Source organism: Embiotoca jacksoni, unplaced genomic scaffold, assembly GCF_022577435.1.
Source record: "Embiotoca jacksoni isolate LCO1_2020_lvr unplaced genomic scaffold, fEmbJac1.0.p SCAF_22, whole genome shotgun sequence".
Classification (NCBI taxonomy): Eukaryota; Metazoa; Chordata; class Actinopteri; family Embiotocidae; genus Embiotoca; species Embiotoca jacksoni.
Window position 1 is genome coordinate 3,140,251 of NW_027185363.1, and position 17,618 is coordinate 3,157,868.

At 38.5% G+C, this 17,618-nt stretch overlaps 1 protein-coding gene across 2 annotated transcripts in view; it reads right to left on the bottom strand.

The window, feature by feature from the left end:
• Window positions 1-17,618, bottom strand: part of gpc5c (glypican 5c) — a 96,811-nt gene that overhangs the window by 24,741 nt on the left and 54,452 nt on the right. For both annotated transcript variants that reach the window (XM_069157272.1, XM_069157271.1), the window contains one exon: window positions 6,459-6,579. In XM_069157272.1, coding sequence (XP_069013373.1) covers window positions 6,459-6,579 — 121 coding nt within the window. The remainder of the gene's footprint in view (window positions 1-6,458; window positions 6,580-17,618) is intronic.

Consider the following 17,618-nt stretch of genomic DNA (forward strand, 5'->3'; position numbering starts at 1 on the left):
GTAAAGTTACATCTGAGCTACATTAAGGCATTAGGCATAATGGTCATGTATGTTTAGTTCAATAGCAATTGCTTCTTTGGCCTAAGTTTTCAACAAATTCCATGAAATCAGTACGAAATTGAAAACAAAAAGTGCTTATGCTTTTTAAAAATGAACCAGTTTATTTCCCAAATGTCTGAGTAATGCTTTGAACATTTTTTTTAAACAATAGCAGAGCCACACGCCCCTCAACTACAAGCTAGCACAAGCTGATTACCGTTAGTGACACTTTCTTGGCCATGACCTCATTTAACCCTCATGACTCAATCACAGCAACACACTGTGGCGTTGGGCTGTCACACCCTACTCCTGTCAGGCACTGACTGAGGCAGACTGTTTGTGTAACATATGCATGTGAGTGAATAAATTTTGACTTCTGTCAGGCAAATGATGGAGATGTTATTGAAAAATGCATGACTATTTGAGTGACATCACCATTTTTCAGAGAACAAGTTTTAACAGCTTCCTAGCTGATGAAAAAGTTGTTGTGAGAAATGTGAGGGTCAAAAGACAGTGAAGGCTCCTCCTGTGTTGCTGGGACGCAGAAGCATTTCAGACAGTCCTCATAAGGCAGCAGCACAAAAGTTTTGCCTTGATAAGATACCACTCCAGGTCACTCACCACGACTGCTCATCATTATGGTAATAATCAGCCCACATACTGTGCAGCCTCTAAACTGCATATAACTTTAATATGGCAAATGTCACGGAAATAAGAAAGACAATATGATGTACTTTTCCATTGACTACGTACTCAGTCTATAAGCAAAGATGGGTCTTTGTAACAGAAACTTTTCCCAGTTAATATGCACACATTTATGTACATCTTGTTCAAGAATTGATCTGATCTCAATTGAATGGAATCGAAAGGATTTAAAGAATTTTCAGAATCAAAATTGACTTTGTATCATGGAATAATGGAATAGTTTCTTATTTAAAAAAAAAAAAAAATGCCTCTGCTTCCTTCATTAATATTGACCAAATAAGAGAAGCCACAGGAGCCTGTGATCCCTCTTGCAGATAACCTCTAGAACATGTTTTACTGTTTTTACAAACAACAACATATCGGATGGAAAATGGGATTTTCATAACTTCATTCCAGAAACACAAACAAGTCACATATTTTCTCTACATTGACAAGAATCACTGTCTTCATGGAACTAAAACCCAAGAGGAGAGTAAATATGACCCAGTGTAGAAAAACAGTCACAGTTCACTGCAGCTTTATGAGCTTTGCATCTAATTATGGTGGTAAAAAAATGTTATGCTGAAATTACAGTCTGGGTTCATGAAGTTTGGTTGCCAGGCTAACAGAGATCCCTAGGCAGTGAAACTTGTTGCTGTATCGTTGCCACAGCAGCAGCAGCAGCAAAGAGCAGCAGAGCTCCTGCGAAGACCAGCTCCATCATCTTCTTCAAGTGGAAAGAATCTGTCCCCTCCCTGTGACGGGCTGCCAGCTCAGCCCAAGTTCTTTCTTTATTCCTGGACTCCACTAACTCTTTAAAGCCTCTCTGACTGCTGCAGGCATTGCTTAAACATAAAATAAATGTATACTATACTAAGGCATATTGAAGTCACAAAACCAACTGTTGTTTTCTAATATGCCTTTAAAGAGTCATTCATCTATTTTTGAAGGCTTAAATCCACAAACTGCCCTCACTAACAAAAGCACACTGTAACTAGTCTAACGAGTCTGTGCAGTTGCTGATAGGGCCACGGATTGACTGGGTCCACAGAGGTGATCTGCTGAGTGTGTGTTAAAGACAAGCGTCGCTTCTCTGATGTGGAACCTGGCTGGGCCACTGGCCAAACCAGACAGCAAAGCAGTCGTCACTCTCATCAATCACACATACAACTGGCCTCTCTGTACTGTTTTTTTTTTTTTTTTTTTAATGATGTAGAGTTTCCAACTCTCTATTCAACACAACTCTCAGCATGTTTAATTATACCATCTGTGCATGTGTATAGGTGTGAGCGTCTGTGTCTGAGAGAAAAATAAAGACAGAAGTAAAGCATGAGAATGAGCGTATGGGCGTTTTTCTCCTGCCCTGCACGCTGCCACTGACTTTGCATTTAGCACAGTGCAAATTGACAAACTGACAAATGATCTGGACTTAATACTCACATGGAAACAGATAGGCCATTGTAAAAGGATCCCCACCCAAAAACAGCTGGACCAATGGCCGGGAATCAAAAATCCACTTTGAAACATTTACTGTCCACATTAGCAATATTTACAGGCCAGGAGAAAGAGAGTAAGAAAGAGGATAGTCAGAGGAGATACACACAGGAGGACCATAAATTGGCCTACTCACTTAATGGGCCATTTTGTAGAAGACCAAGAGATTAGGCTTGACTTGTGTGTATTTGAGTGTTATTTCTAGATGTTATATACTTAATTCAATGTGGAAATATTGCGGATGTGCAATTACTGTATGTATGTCCACTTCCACCATGCAAACCTGTCTACCGCAGGTTGTATATTTGTGTGAATCAAACATTTGTTCTGTGTGTATTGTATGTGTGAGGTTGTGTGCATGCAAACTCACACTCATTTTGCATGCAGCTCTGTGTGCTTAAACAGAGAAATGCAATGGCTAGATGAGGGGTCAGAGTCTGTGATACATCAGCAGCAGTTTTCAATCCTCTTGCCACAGTGCTCTGTGTCTAACTGCTCTTCAGTAGGTAAAAATATACACGTCTCCAACTCACTAATCCCGGAAATTGAGGGTATTCATATTTGGAAAAATTCAGATAAGAGATTCATTGAAATACCTGCAATACGTTTTAAGTCCAAAAAAGAATATGCATATAATTTAAAGTATATTTTTAGAGCTTTTTTTTTTTTTTTTTTTTAATTCTCTCTGAAAATAACACCCCAAACTATCTCTGAGGATGAAAGACAAACACACAGACAGGCTCAATTGTACTTCTAACATTGACACAAAATTCAAATCTTAACCCTAAATAGTCCTTTGAAGAAGCGAAGACTCAAAAGTGTCCTCCCTGAGCTTTCGAAACTCAAAGTAATTTTTTCAAAGATGAAAGTGTGGAAACACATACACACAAATAACAAAATTAACAATAAGAGATATATGCAGGCTATGGTTTGAATATATCATCAATAGACTAGAGTCTATTGCAGATGCATTTTATAACAATATTTCTTTCTGTTAAGCTTTTGTTACAATCAAAATTAGATTTTTTTTTTTTATTCACAGCCACGGGCTGCTAAAGTTTGAATATTTCCTGCTGTTCAATAACAAACAGATCAGATTTCTAATGGACTATATTTAGTAAGAAAGGTGCAATCAGAAATATTTTACAGGCTCTTACAGCAAAATAACAACAACATATCAACAGGAGCTTTCAGGTTTCCCAGATCAATGACAAGCAGTTTGCTGTTACCTCAATGGCTGTGAGTGTTCTGAACACAGCCTGGCCAGATTTCTGCCAAGTGTATTCATTAGAATGGTCCATGCTGTCTGAACAACTAATTTCTCTCCTGCATCGTGGATGGTTCTTGGAACTATGAAAAGCCTGATAGATTAAAACAATGACTTTCATGCCTTTGTATTATAAAAAAATATATATATACAATATATGAATAATTAATATAATTTAAGAAAAAAGTATCAAGTAAGTAAAACTTAACTCACCATTGTGAAATATTTTATCATTGATTTCAAAATGGCATTTTCACATTAATAGTTTTATTTCATACCATTTTATATGTAAAAATGTCACTGCCTTTTAGCCAATCACAGACTCCCTCCCTCAAAAACTGAAAAAAAAAAAGAACTTGGCCAGTTAGCTTGCAACAATGATGTCAAAATAACTGAATCTGCAAACTAGTTGCTGCCGCCTAAATATATAACACATGAGGAAGCTTAAAACCTAAAAGTTAAACAGATACTATGCCAGGGTACTTTTTTTTGTCTTTCTTTTACAGCAGCAACTTGTTAGTTAATTCAGAATTACTTTGACAATGTTTTTGCTCTAGCTAGCGAGAGATAATAAGGTAAATCGGGTAGCAGTTGTTTATCTTGCTAGTTTAAGAGATGCTGGGTATCTCACTTTTCTACGGAGAGTCCACAGGGTTTGTAATGTATGGACAATTTATGCAGCTCATGTCAACAATGATTGTACAATGCCATAAGCTTTGCCAGTGCCGCACCATGGAGTCAAAATCATGGAGTTTTAAACTGTAGGCCTACTGAACATGGCTTTATATCTGTGAATCAGTCCCTCCTGATTGTGTAATTATCTTTACAGCCTAAACAGCAACATTGTTTTCCAGTAAAGTTTCTAATTTGGAAAAGGCTCCAGATGGGCTTGCCAACATCTATCTGCAAATAAACGTATTTTATGAACTGAATTCCCCACCTGGAAGATTCGTATATAATGATCCTGTGTACAAACATCTATTGAGGAAGCTGGAGACAAGCAAGGCTTTATATTCTCAAAAATTGTATTTAAAACCAGGAGGTGACTTGTTCCATTTTAATAGTGTTAAAATGACATTTACCTAAATCTGATTATAGACAAGAAGAGCATTACAGTGTAATATTGACAAGTCAGTTAAATGCTACTCAGTTTTGTAAATGAGAAGCTCAAGTTCAATGAAACCTGAATAACTTGCACACTGAAAAATGCACTCCCTGATTTCATTAAAATACTAAATAGCATTCCCAAATTTCCTCTCGGTTCAAAGTTGAGTGTTAAAGCTTGAAGAGAACAGGGAGGTGGGAGGAAATTTGGAGGTACTATAACAAAATTAGGGAGCGTGACTTTAAGCCTGTCATAGGCCTTTTGAGCATGAAATGGTATTAGCCTACTAAGGCTGTTGGCAGAGGATCTACTTCTGAACAAACCGCTTTGATCTGTATGAATCTTTTTGGAGAGTAACCAGGGTTAGCAGCAGTCATAGGTGCATGTCAAAAGTTTAAACGTTTAATTTCAGAAAGAGACGAGTTTTCAAACAGACTTTTTGCTACCTATGTTGAATACTTAGGAGCTTCATGTTTATATACTGCACCTCTATCTGTGAGCATGTGTGAAAAAATGTATTTGTGGACATGTGGAAAACCTGCCACATTATGCCGGTTTAACACTGGGATCCTTTGCTCTTATCTGGCACAAACATAAAGCTCAGCCAAGCTCTGCCACCTAGTCTTGACTCAAGGTAGGTTTTTCAACCCTGTAAATGTCAACAGGACACCCGCTCAACTCATAGTCTCCATGACAACAAGATACTTGACAGCCACCATTCACAATGAGATGTTGTGGTCTAGCAGAAATGATCTTGAGCTGTCAGTGGCAGGCAGGTTGACAGACTGGCTGAGAGATGTATGTGAGATACAGGATGCATGTGAAATAAATGCATCAAAAAAGACGAAGGAAGGAGATGAAATTGCCTTGATCTCCTTCCTTTGTCTTTTTTGATGGACGTGTCCAGATACTGATAAAAGAGCTGTGATCATATTACGTCAAATAAAAGCAAAGCAGAAATGCATTAGAGAGAAACAAACACATATGAGAAACGGGCTGAGAAAGTTTCCTTGATATATTAGATAGAAGCATGGGCAACCAAATAGGTAGAGAAAGGATGAAAACAGGAGAAAGAAAGAGAGATGTAGATAGAAAGTAAGAGATGGCTGGTGTGCTATCTGTGGGCATAGTTTTCAGGGCAACAAAAGGGCAGGCCGGCAGAGGGGAACCAAATCCTGGTCCGTTTGTCTCCTCAAATGGCCTCTAGGGACTGTCTGAAATGGCCCTTTTCTTCTTGGTCCTTTTCAGCCCTAAACCCCATCTACATGACAAACAGTGTCACTTTGAAGCTGCTTGTGTCATCTATGCCTATCTGTCACTCATTCCTGACCTTTTGCTCCCGCCTCTCATCTTTCTTTTTTTCTTCTTTCCACAGTAATTCACTTTTTTGTCACTGTCTCCCTTTCACCCACTATCCTTTTCATTTATCTTTGATATCTGCCTGTGTGCTCAAAACAAGACTTTTGATCAAAAGAAAATGGCAAGGACTTTTCACTAGTTCTTTTGACTCTATGTTATATTGTTTTACGAGTCCCAATAAGACAAAAAGCAAACAAATTGGACTTTAGTGTTGGTGGTTACAATTGTCAATAACCAACTTAAGTTAACCCTGAAATCTGTATTAACTCTTGAGGTTCAAATACTTAAACTGACTCTTTTTATCCATTTTAAACAAAAACACTCAGTAACAACTTTATGTTGCATTGGTTTAATGCGTAAAACTATTGCAGATATTATGTGTAACACATGGAAGAACAAACCAATGATCCACTTGCACCCATAAGCATTTAAATTCTGAAACAGACACAAATGTCTATATACAGTAGATGTTTATATCTACAAAAGTAGATAGAGCAATGGTCATCCTACCTGGTTGAAGTGCTCCAACCTCTCCTTGACCTCAGCCATTGTAGGGTCCACACTCCGAACTTTGACTTCTGGGTTTTGCCTCTGGGCATGCAGACCATTTCCTACGACTTTGCTTGTATAGCTGTGAGAAAAACAAAGAGGAAGTCATATTAGTTGCTTGACATAAAATCAACCACAACCTGATGTGATTCTACTTTATTTTGCTTGTTAACATGCAGCACTGTAAGTATTTGGTAATGACGGATTCTTTGTTGTTGATGGGTTATTGTTATATGTGTGTCTATGTACTTTATGAATAACCACAGTGGAAATAAGTCTTCAACATTACCAAGTTATATTTGAAAAATAAGCTGACATTTTGCTCTGCCTGCCAAAATGCATCAAAAACCAAAGAGAAACATACGTTATGTATTATGTACAGCAGTCGATCAGTGTTTGTATTCCAGCCTGCCAACTGTACCACAGTGCCTCTTCAACATAAACTAAAAACCATTAGTGCCTCATTTGTGAAAGAGAAAACACAGAGCATGGTATATGCAAATCGTTAAAAGCTCAACATTTTTTTCATCAACATTGAACCAAATGTGGTCAAATTCACTTAATGCAGCTTTTATGTTCTTTTGCGCCTGATTTTCAAGCACAGCCTTATAAAAATGAGACTGAAAGAAATGCCGAGCTGGACCTTTTAATCTCTGGCATGCTTTCTGGGCCTGACGCTCGGCAGAAATTATAGCTGTTGATTTTGTTGGAGCTGTTGTTGAGCTGATGTCGGGTAGGCAAACTTTTCTAAGAGCAAACCTGAATTAGAGGTGAAGTGTTTTAGTCGTGTAATAACAGACAGAAAAGTTGTTTTGGCTGAAGTATCATAGCTCACATATCCAACCACAAGTTAAAGATCCAGAATAAACAGATTTAACATTTTATAGTTTTAATGAGAAAATGTTTAAACCATAGACTGGAATATATTACTGTGAACAGAACTTATACACACTCAGTCAACCCCTTCCTTCTCAGACTACCTGCCCAGGAAACACATGTTGGCCTCTTGTGTCAGAGATCTTATTCCTGTGATCAATACCAAACGCTCTCAACTACTAGAGTCATATACAGACTGACTTTTCATGCTGTACTGCACATATATGTTTTCCCTAACAGCCATTGTAATGTTAACCAAATTAATTTGAGAACTATGTATTGATGTTTATCTTCCATGTATGGGAGATTTAACAGCGTTGAAGAGGAATGACATGTACTGGCATCAAATCAATTGATGCTTCCACAGGCAGCGCAATGCTGATAAAGTGGTTATGGATGGTTTAACCAGAGTGTGTTTATATGGATGTGTTTATGGGTATGTGTGTGTGCATTTGTGGTTGTGCACGCACACACTTGTATGTATTCATGTGAATATGAGTGGAGGCAATCATAAAAGTGCTGAACCTGAGAATATCTGGCCTGTGATCTAAGCGATGTCTTGATAAGGTCTCTGCTCCTTCATCGTGCTGAAACAGCACTTTTACGGATTGGGTCCATAAACATGCAAAACATTTCTGACGCTTCACATTAACTTTACATCCCATTGTTTTGTTTTTTATGCCATCTTCCTCCTTCAGTTGCTTGTGTCACTTCAGTGAATTTGCAAAGTGGATTTACCAAGTCCAAAACAGAGACATACTAACACACACACACAACTGTCTGCTTTGACACCAGATGAAGCTCTTAATTGCTGCCAACTCTGAATCTTCTCAACATGGAAACAATCGATAGCGTTTTGACTTTCAACTTCCCCCCTTTGACATGAATGATTAATTGAAGAATCAAACAGCTCCCCAAGCAGTGGTTGAGTGTGTGTGTGTGTGTGTGTGTGTGTGTGTGTGTGTGGGAGGAGGGCGGGGGGGGTGTTAGGGAGCGTATGCGTGTCTGTCTCCAGGCTTGGCTTGTGATAACAGTGCTGGCGCGGAAATGAGCTCATCAGATTGGATGCTAATGAAAGGGAAGTGTCATGGTGTGTCTGGCAGCGTGTTAGGCTTGAAACGTTTCATTGCATGGCATGTTTAATAGTACATGTAGGGGATGTGAAAGCTGAAAAAGCAGGACATCCCAGATCTGATAACCTGCTAGACAAACAATTCACGTTGCAAATTTTTTTGACAGATCTGCGGCAGATATTTGATGTTACGTTAATTTTCCTTCCAGTCAATCATTTTGCTATGGTGCTATATTTCAATGATTTGAAATGTGAACACAAAGCAGGAGACTGCACTGATATCATTCTATAATCATTAGGTTGTCCTCTCCTCTGCTTGTCTCAAATGTTCAAATTCCATTTTTTTTAAATGACTGCCTACATGAATGGCTTCTGACTCAGCTCTCTGAATCTTTTCTATGGAACTGACTCATTCCCCTGTCAATGCGCAATTGATGCACTCTCCTAAAAGCAGCTTTGTGTCTTCTCATCTTTCCCCTCTTCCTGGAGCACAGACAAGCAGTGACCTCCTCTCACTGATGCTGACCCCAAACTCAACTGTCTTGATCTTTTCAAGGCCTGCAGGAATGTTTGTGGCTTTTGAGGCAGAAAACAGAAATTAAATATTCATCCTCAAGGTGTATAGGGAGAGAACAGAGAGAATGCGTGCATCTTGAATGGACTCATGTTCCTGAATATTGGTGTGAATATGATGGCTGTGGCACGTATAACATACATAAAGATGTAGCCTACATTTGATGTGGGATGTAAAGAAGGTAGCTATATGGCCCAGTGAGGGGGTGTGTAGTAGACTGGCCACAGGTAAACTAAATTCGACTTTCTCTTTCATCTGTAGTCCTTTCTTGACTCTTTACCAATGTCCGGCTGGAGGGTTTGATGAGCCCACAACACTCACTAGGGATTCAATTAGTTTGATTTTTGTATATATGTGCATGAGTCTCTTTCACTGCAGGCAAGGGTCATCTCTGCTACTCCTCATACATATTTTTTTTTTCAGTGAAACTGAGAGCACTCTGAGCTCTTATGGTTGATCATCTTCCCCTTAAAATCAAACATAAAAAAACAGCTAAAAACTATACTATAACATCGCAAAGTTTAGCACCCAGCGCCATGATTATGGCAAATTCCAAGATAAACCAAATTGACTATAGAATTAACATACAGCTGGTGGGTTAGTTTGAGTATTATGTATCGAATCTAATTGCATTCGTACTGCTGTCTGAGGTTTTTACACCAATTGTTAAGGAGATTATCTACTTGGATCTGCCATGAAGAGAATTATCTATAAATCATCTCTGAGATTATTAAAGGCAGTTTTAGTGCCTTTGCACAATTTTTGATGCACTTTCAAGTTCATCACCAAGGTAACATGTGTGCTGGTAGCTTGACATTTAGAATAATAAATTGTAAGTTAGCACACTGTTCATTTGGATCTTTGCTTCAGTATTTGGAGCCAATAGTAATCAAGTTCGACAGCAGGGCCCTTTATGATATTCTCCTCAAGTTTATTAGATCAATGCCCTGATGCAGTGTATCAATAGAATCATATCACTGAATAATAAATATAGACATATACTTTACAATTGAATCTAATCTCTGAAGCTAAAATCAATTGTGTGGACACAATATTATTTCCCACTGGCAGCATGTAAAGACTAAACAATACCGGTAGCAAGGTCTCTGCCAGACAGCACGCACAGACAGGAAATAAAAGCCTTACATCAATGTAAAATCGTGCTAGACAGGCAAACACAATTTCTCCAGTAGTTTTGTACAACTACGTAGGGAACATCTCAAACAGAATATGACACCCCACCCCCCACAAAAGACATGTATGTGTCTGTCAGCAAGGTGTTATTACAATTAAGTGACATTTAAACATAAAAAGGGCCACCTGTGCCACGTAACTGAACTATTAACTACTGACTGAAATTATATTATTATAATATGATATTATTATATATGATGGAGTTTCTGTCATCACGCTTTTATCAAGTTTTTACCAGAAATAACTATTCACAATGAATTGACTTGACTTTAATATTGTAGTCTTTCCAATCTACAGGACATTACTGACTGATTTATATTTGTTTGATTAATTGGCCTGCCCTAAATAGACATGAAACATATTTTAGTTTGCATCTTCAGAGCCCACATTTCTGCATGTTAATTGATTTGGATAAATGGTTTCCCTGAAACAAACATCACACTGAATCAGAGCAAACTGAGGAGGGGGAAAGTGTCAGTGATTAATAACTGAGCGGAGATGAGGCTGTTTTCATATGAGAGCGTATGTTTATTTTTGCGGCTGTGGGTGGTACCATTTCAGCTGAGGAGGGCGCTGGATTACAAGTGGTGGTACTGCTGTCAGGGTAAACAGCAAATTGTTGGTTCTTCATGATTGGTAAAGCTTCTCCCCACCCTCCCGGCTGTTGTGGGAATGTGGCATTGAACGTGTGTTGAGTGCCTCACAGTGAAGCTCTATGATCACTACACATTTGCTTCATGTCAGCTGTTTTCAAATATGTCATCTGTGAGGCTTGATACATTTGTGTCATCTTTGATCAAATGTTGTAATTTTAGTTGTAAATACCCTTTTTATGTATCTTTGGCAATTGCTGCAAACATTCCTTTTTCCTTCAACATAGTCTGCACAAGGACCCTTGATCGACAAGAATATCCAGAGACAAAAACTTGAGAGGATGAAATTCTTGCTTTTTTTATTGCACACATTCCATTAATAAGTGACTACTTTTGTGGATGAAAATTACTTTATAAAATGTGAATATTGCTGCTGATGTCAAGGATAAAGCAACTGCCTATGTAGTTTTAAAGTTCTGCTGTGTTCTGCAAAGTAAATGTAAATTACACAGTATACATGCTATGGAAAAATGTATTCATTTCATTTACTCTTTATTCAACTATCTCTGAATTTCACTTATGCAATGTAACGTATTTAACTAGCATAACGGATGTTAAGTCACTTGCATGAAATACGTAACATCACTTACGCAAAAGTACCTAATTTACCCCAACCATGATCCTTTTCTGATACCAAGTAAGTAGGCTAGTTTTGGTGCTGAATGCTAACCAAATTGCGACCATGTCAAATTTAACCCAAACCACGATCTTTTCTTATATCTAACCACAGGCTTTTTGTTGCCTAAATTTACAGCACCCTACTTTTCTAGACAAGGCAATACGTGACACAGACACGAACCTCTAATGGACTAGCAAGTGTAGGACAGGCTTTTGTTTAAGACAAAGATATCAATTTAAGCTACAGCAATAAAATGGGAGGATGCATTAACATTTTTGTCAATACTAATATCACATACCAGCATATGTATACTTTTGTATTTTTCAGACAGGTTTAAAGAACACCTCTCTTGCCTGTTGTTAATTTAATACTTTAATTAAGCCTTTAAAATTAGATATATGCTGTATATACTGCTTACCATAACAATGAACCTATATACCATTGGAAAATGCAGCACAGCTTTCTCTTCCTGCCCTTTGGAAGAGGAGAACCTGAAGTCACGAGTGAAGCCAGAAGTGAGAGCAAGGGAGGGGTTGAGTAGATGTTTGTAGCCAGTGGACTTTATGAGCAGGGCTTGGACATGTTGAAATACTCTTAACGGGAGGTTTTGTTCTGAAAGGCCAGACTGTTCTCACACGCTGTGAGCTTAGCAGCCATTCACTGTACAACAAACACTCGACACATGAACAAGCAGTTGGTCAAAAGCCACTTTGCAAACATTTAATCAACATGACATACGAGCACATGCTGTCCCTTGGACCGTAAACACAAACATGTGCAAACAAATGCAAATGTCCTGCAAGTTTATGTCCAATAATGTCATGTGAACATGTACACACAGCACACTCAGACCTGCCACGAGCCCTCAAACCCAAGATTTGTTCCAAATGATTAATTCAGTAAAAACAAATAATTAAAACGCAAGCAATTTAAAAACAAATCTAAGCACTGGTCAAATCTTTAATTTCTCTTGTAGAAGATGTTCTGGCAGAATATCATGTAGCTGTACTTCAAAGACAACTTTATTAGAGAAGAAATAAATACTCAGATCATAAATGTACAAGCAGAAACAGTGAGTGAATCATGAGAGGTCATCTGCAGGGCAGGCAAGCTCAAACAGTGTGCTTTTCATTCTATGCTCTACTTCTCTCATCCACCCTGCACCCCCACCTATTATTTTGTGTTCTTGAAAGATCTCTCCAAGTCCACCAAAAGTTTTCAGTTCAAGCCATCTTTCTTTTTCCTCTGGAGTTCCCTGCCCACTACCGCAAACTCCATTAAATCCTGATTTCTCCCCCTTTGTTCTTGTTACTGTCTTGGGAACCCAGCTGGTAACCGCTTGAACATACTGAATACCATCAGTTGCAGTCACTTGGAAAGTCTTAACGATACCTGAACATGTACTTTTGTCTTTATTTTATTCCAGCTCTATTCCCAGCAGCTCTGTGTTTTGCCCTCTTAGTCTATCTCCTCCTGTCTTTTGACCTCAGCTCCTCCTTGTTCCAGCTGGCAGCTTGGGGATTTGGAAATGAAACACTTCTATAGCCAGTCATGTCCCAGTGTGACACAGACCTAATGGATGTTCGACAACACCATGACACTGTGGATAATGAGGCTGACTTTGAGAATAGGTTATCCTAAATAGAAAAACTCCAAAAAGGCAGATCAAATTTACTGTAAATGTTAAATTTCTTTAGGGATTTGATTTATAGTTTCCACTGCTGAAAATATAATTTTTAAATGTAGTTCCAACCAGAGAGACTTCAAGTTATTTATCCAAATTTCATGAAGTTCCCAGTTAACCTCTTGAGGAGCTGAGTTAAGGATGCAGTGTGATTTTGTAGACCTGGCCGGAAGCCCAGGTGGCCTTCGGTCATGCTTTTTTTTCAGCCTGGCAAGCTTCTGTATGGAATGATGACTCAGATGGAGGCAGAGTCAGGACAGGTCTGAAATTTAAAGAGCAGCTCAGGCAGAGCATTAATATAGGCAACTACACAAAAGATCAACAGAATCAGTTGCAGAACCCAGCAACATCATCTGTGTTGTTTTGAAGTTAGTTGGAAATAGTTTAAATGCCTTCACACTGACTACCTGCTCCCTGTGCTCGAGAAGTGTCTGCATGACTAATTATGAGATGGTGAGAAGCTCCAAACTCTTGAAACTTGTTTTGCCTTCGTAATAATTGATATATAGTTTGTCTAACTGTTTCCTTCCCCACATGGGAATGGGACTGTAAAACACTTTCTTGAGCATACAGTTTATTTCTTTGAGCAACAATTGCCAACTCCTTTTGCCTGTGACACTTTAAACCAGGGGTGTCAAACTCATTTTAGTTAAGGGGCCACATACTGCCCAAGTGGGCCAGACCAGTAAAATCATAGCATAATAACGCATACATAACGACAATATTTCTCTTTGTTTAAATCATTGGTGAAGGTTTTTGGATGATAAACCCTATTTTAAGGTCTTTCTACAATAAACTAGAAACATAAAGACCAAAAACTCAGACATCAGCCCACTGTTTATCTGCCCCGGCTCTCCTCTGCAGATTCCCTCGCTTTGTGACGCGTTTGACGTCAAACAAAGCGAGTAGCGAGCGCGGCTGCCTGTGGCACCGAGCGCTTCTGCCTCCGGAGCAGACGTCGCATTTACGCTATTTTTGAAGCAATTACTGGATCGATTAAAAAAAAAAAAAAAAAAAAAAAACGTTTGTACTCATAAACCTCCATATTCTCATAGAAATGCAATTTATGTCTTTCTGTAATTTTCACACTTAGCAAAGTCATCCGGCGGGCCGAGCTGGACCCCCTGGCGGGCCGGATCTGGCCCGCGGGCCGTATGTTTGACACCCCTGCTTTAAACCAACCATCCACCAACTATGACCAATTTGACCAGAGATATTTCCTTCTTAGTTTGTTCATTTATATTTTAAAATTCAAAGAAAAAAAGATTTAGAAGAAAAAGCAAAGATTAAGACAATTTTTTAATGACGTAAACCACATTTTGAGTATTTTATTTATATTACCGTGCTGTTGAAGAAACACAATTTTAATAAATAGGCTCACCTCATGGCAGAAAGTTAGATGAGCAGAATACCACACTTACATCACACTTATCTGTGAAAAAATAAGGCTACAGACTGCAGCAGGTTTGATAATTAGTTTAGCACAGAGTTAATCCAGAGAAAATGGCTAGCCATGCTCAGTCTGAAGGTAACAACATCAAATTCATTTCTGAGTTTTTTTTAGTTTTTTACAAGTGTTGGATAGAAGAAAAGGGGCTTCCAGCATTTATGCTAAGCAAAGCTAACTTCTCTGTCAAATGACCATAGGTGGAAATTAACTAAGCATATTTCCTCAAGTTACTGTACTTTAGTACAATTTTGAGATACGTGTACTTTACTTAAGTATTTACATTTGATTCCACTCTGCTACATTTCAGAGGGACATTTCTACTCCACTACATTTATCCGACAACTTTGGTTAATTGTCAGATAACAATTTCACACAATGGCTAATATAAGCTTTTAAAATCAACACATTCGACACATGTTCAAGATTAAACCCGTGCTTTCGAAACCTTTGAGTCAGGGTTATGATAGGGATTTTTCCCTCTAAACTTCACACATGGTTTCATTTCAATAAATGTTCAGATGATCCCATATTTCAGCAAAAATCTAAGATTAGACAAAAGTCCAAAAACTGAAAACACATTTGTGGATCAGAACTTAGTTTTTTCTTCTTTCCTCTCCTAGTAATCATCTGATGACCCTCTGGTGTCCCTTTTTATAAAACTGGATATAAAGTAGTTCGCACTTGCAGCAGCTAAAACAGAGGACATGTCCTTTTACTAAATGATGGGTCTCCACACGCAAACTTTAACAGTCCACAGGCTGTTTTAACTCCAGTTACATCAATTCCAAGGTTGTGTCATTTCAGCCAAGATGAAACACTTCTGTCCAGGACATTTACATTAATGAATCTCTGAAGTTTTTGTCTTGGACTTTACCTGAGGCATGACACCTGTGCTCAGCCGGCGTTATATCTGTCTTTGTGGTGCTTTGGACCAATGAAATATGGCTGTTTATGGCTGTGTGGCTGGGTTGGAATTACACACTGCTATGTTGGTCTCAACTGCTTTGCCACTTCTTAAGAGGTCCCAGGGTGAGTTTACCAAGACCAGGCTGGTTTATTGAGTGGTTGCTCTGTTAGCTATATGGCTTAAGGTCCTATGGCTCAAATTACTCATGGCTATTGCACACTAAAAGCCTCTCCTCTACAGTGCAATAAAAGGTGTTACTGCACTTATGAATACCCTCTTCATACTGTTTGTTTTCTATATACTTTTTAATGGTATCAAATGCATGTACGTGGTCTTTAGTGGGTCAGGCCAAGCAGCCATCAATATTTGTCCTGCATCTTATTTTCAATGCGCCCATCACTGCCAACACTCACTTACTGTAATACTACAGAGAGGTATCAAGCTTCCAGTGATTTAAGACAAGTTTCCTTTAATTTCTATCACACACATGTCTGTCTTTTTACAGTGATCAGTGCTCCATGTGGTGAAACAAAGAAGTCTGAATGTTTGTTTGTCTCCGTGTTTGTATAAAGAGCGTGGTAGCTTGGTAGTTTTGGACTGGATGTGTCTTATCAGATTGTTGTGTGGATGAAGATGAAAGCTGACCCCAGTCCCCTCGGATCCAGTAGACCATGGGCTTGTGGAGATGCGGCCTACTGCTCATAGCCGGCTAGAACGCTCTTTAGAATTGGGAATTCCAAAATGTTCCCCAAAAAAACAAAAAAAACAACAACCGACAGCTAAATTTCTCATGAGAGTTTTGAGTGTGCACTGCTGACTAAAGTCACACTTAACCTTCCTGAAAACCTCAAGCCCAACCTTTCTAAGTCAATGTGACCTGGGCCAACCTCAAGGATTGTCAGAGGTGGAATACAGACTGAGAGAGAGGGAGGTCAGTGAGTTTTGAGAGAGAAAAAAAAAAAAGATGGGAAAATGATCTAGGCACTAGGAATCATGATTCACTTAGAATGTGCATATACTTACTGACGATCACATACTGTGATTACCTTGTATCCAGGAGGTGTTTGATATCATTAAGGCAATTCTACCCATCTATTTCTATTTTCGTCTGCAGGCTAGGTGAGACAATATCTCGTTTGGCTCATCGTTAGCCCATTACCAGCCTACACACAGCCAAGCATGTTTTATTTAAATGGTACTGCAGGCTAATGAACATGCATCAATTTATCTAACAATCGTAGCAATTGCAAAGAGCTGAATTAATTTGGTGTAAGTGATTTGCTCTTGGCAACAAACTTCTCTTGCTGCTGCTTTTTCTTCATATTTACACACACACACACACACACACACACACACACACACACACACACACACACACTAACACATTGTCTTTCTACTCCCTATGGCTGTGTGGCATTAGCATTAGCAGATCTAAAGTTGCAGATCAGTCTTGCAAATATACTCGCTTTTTCACTACATGAAGACATCAGCTTCAACATGTACTCTGTATTTGGCTCTGCTTCTACACACTGACATATTCATAAAGGCCTAAGATACTTTTTCATCAGGCAAAATACAGCATATAAATTCATGAAATTGGACTAGATGAGTAATACCTACATACTTGGTTCTGGTCTGGCAAAAATTTACTTCCACACTGCACCCATGTGGCCAATATTATGTACTGAAAGCACACATTGTTCATTGTTTGAAGCATCAGGACATTCTGTGCTGAAATTTTTGAAAAAGCTGAGTCCAACAGTACCTTCAGATGAATATACTTTTAACATCATCAGTCAATGTAAACAGACTTCACACAGAGTCTGTGTCAAACACATTGTAAACATTTTGGTTTTGTTCATTCAAATATAATTCACCCCAACTCAAATACAGTTGTATGTTTACTAAAAGCCCCCTGTTTGTGGAATGGTTAGATGATTACATAATTTTTCTAATTATTAAAATAGTCTGCTGTACAGTTATGTAGGATGTTTCCTTAAAAGATCCAAAGCCAAACTTTTCAACTTTAGCTCATTAGTGTTAAGAAAAATGAATGTTCTGCTGAAATGATAAAATGTCTGCCATTAATGAA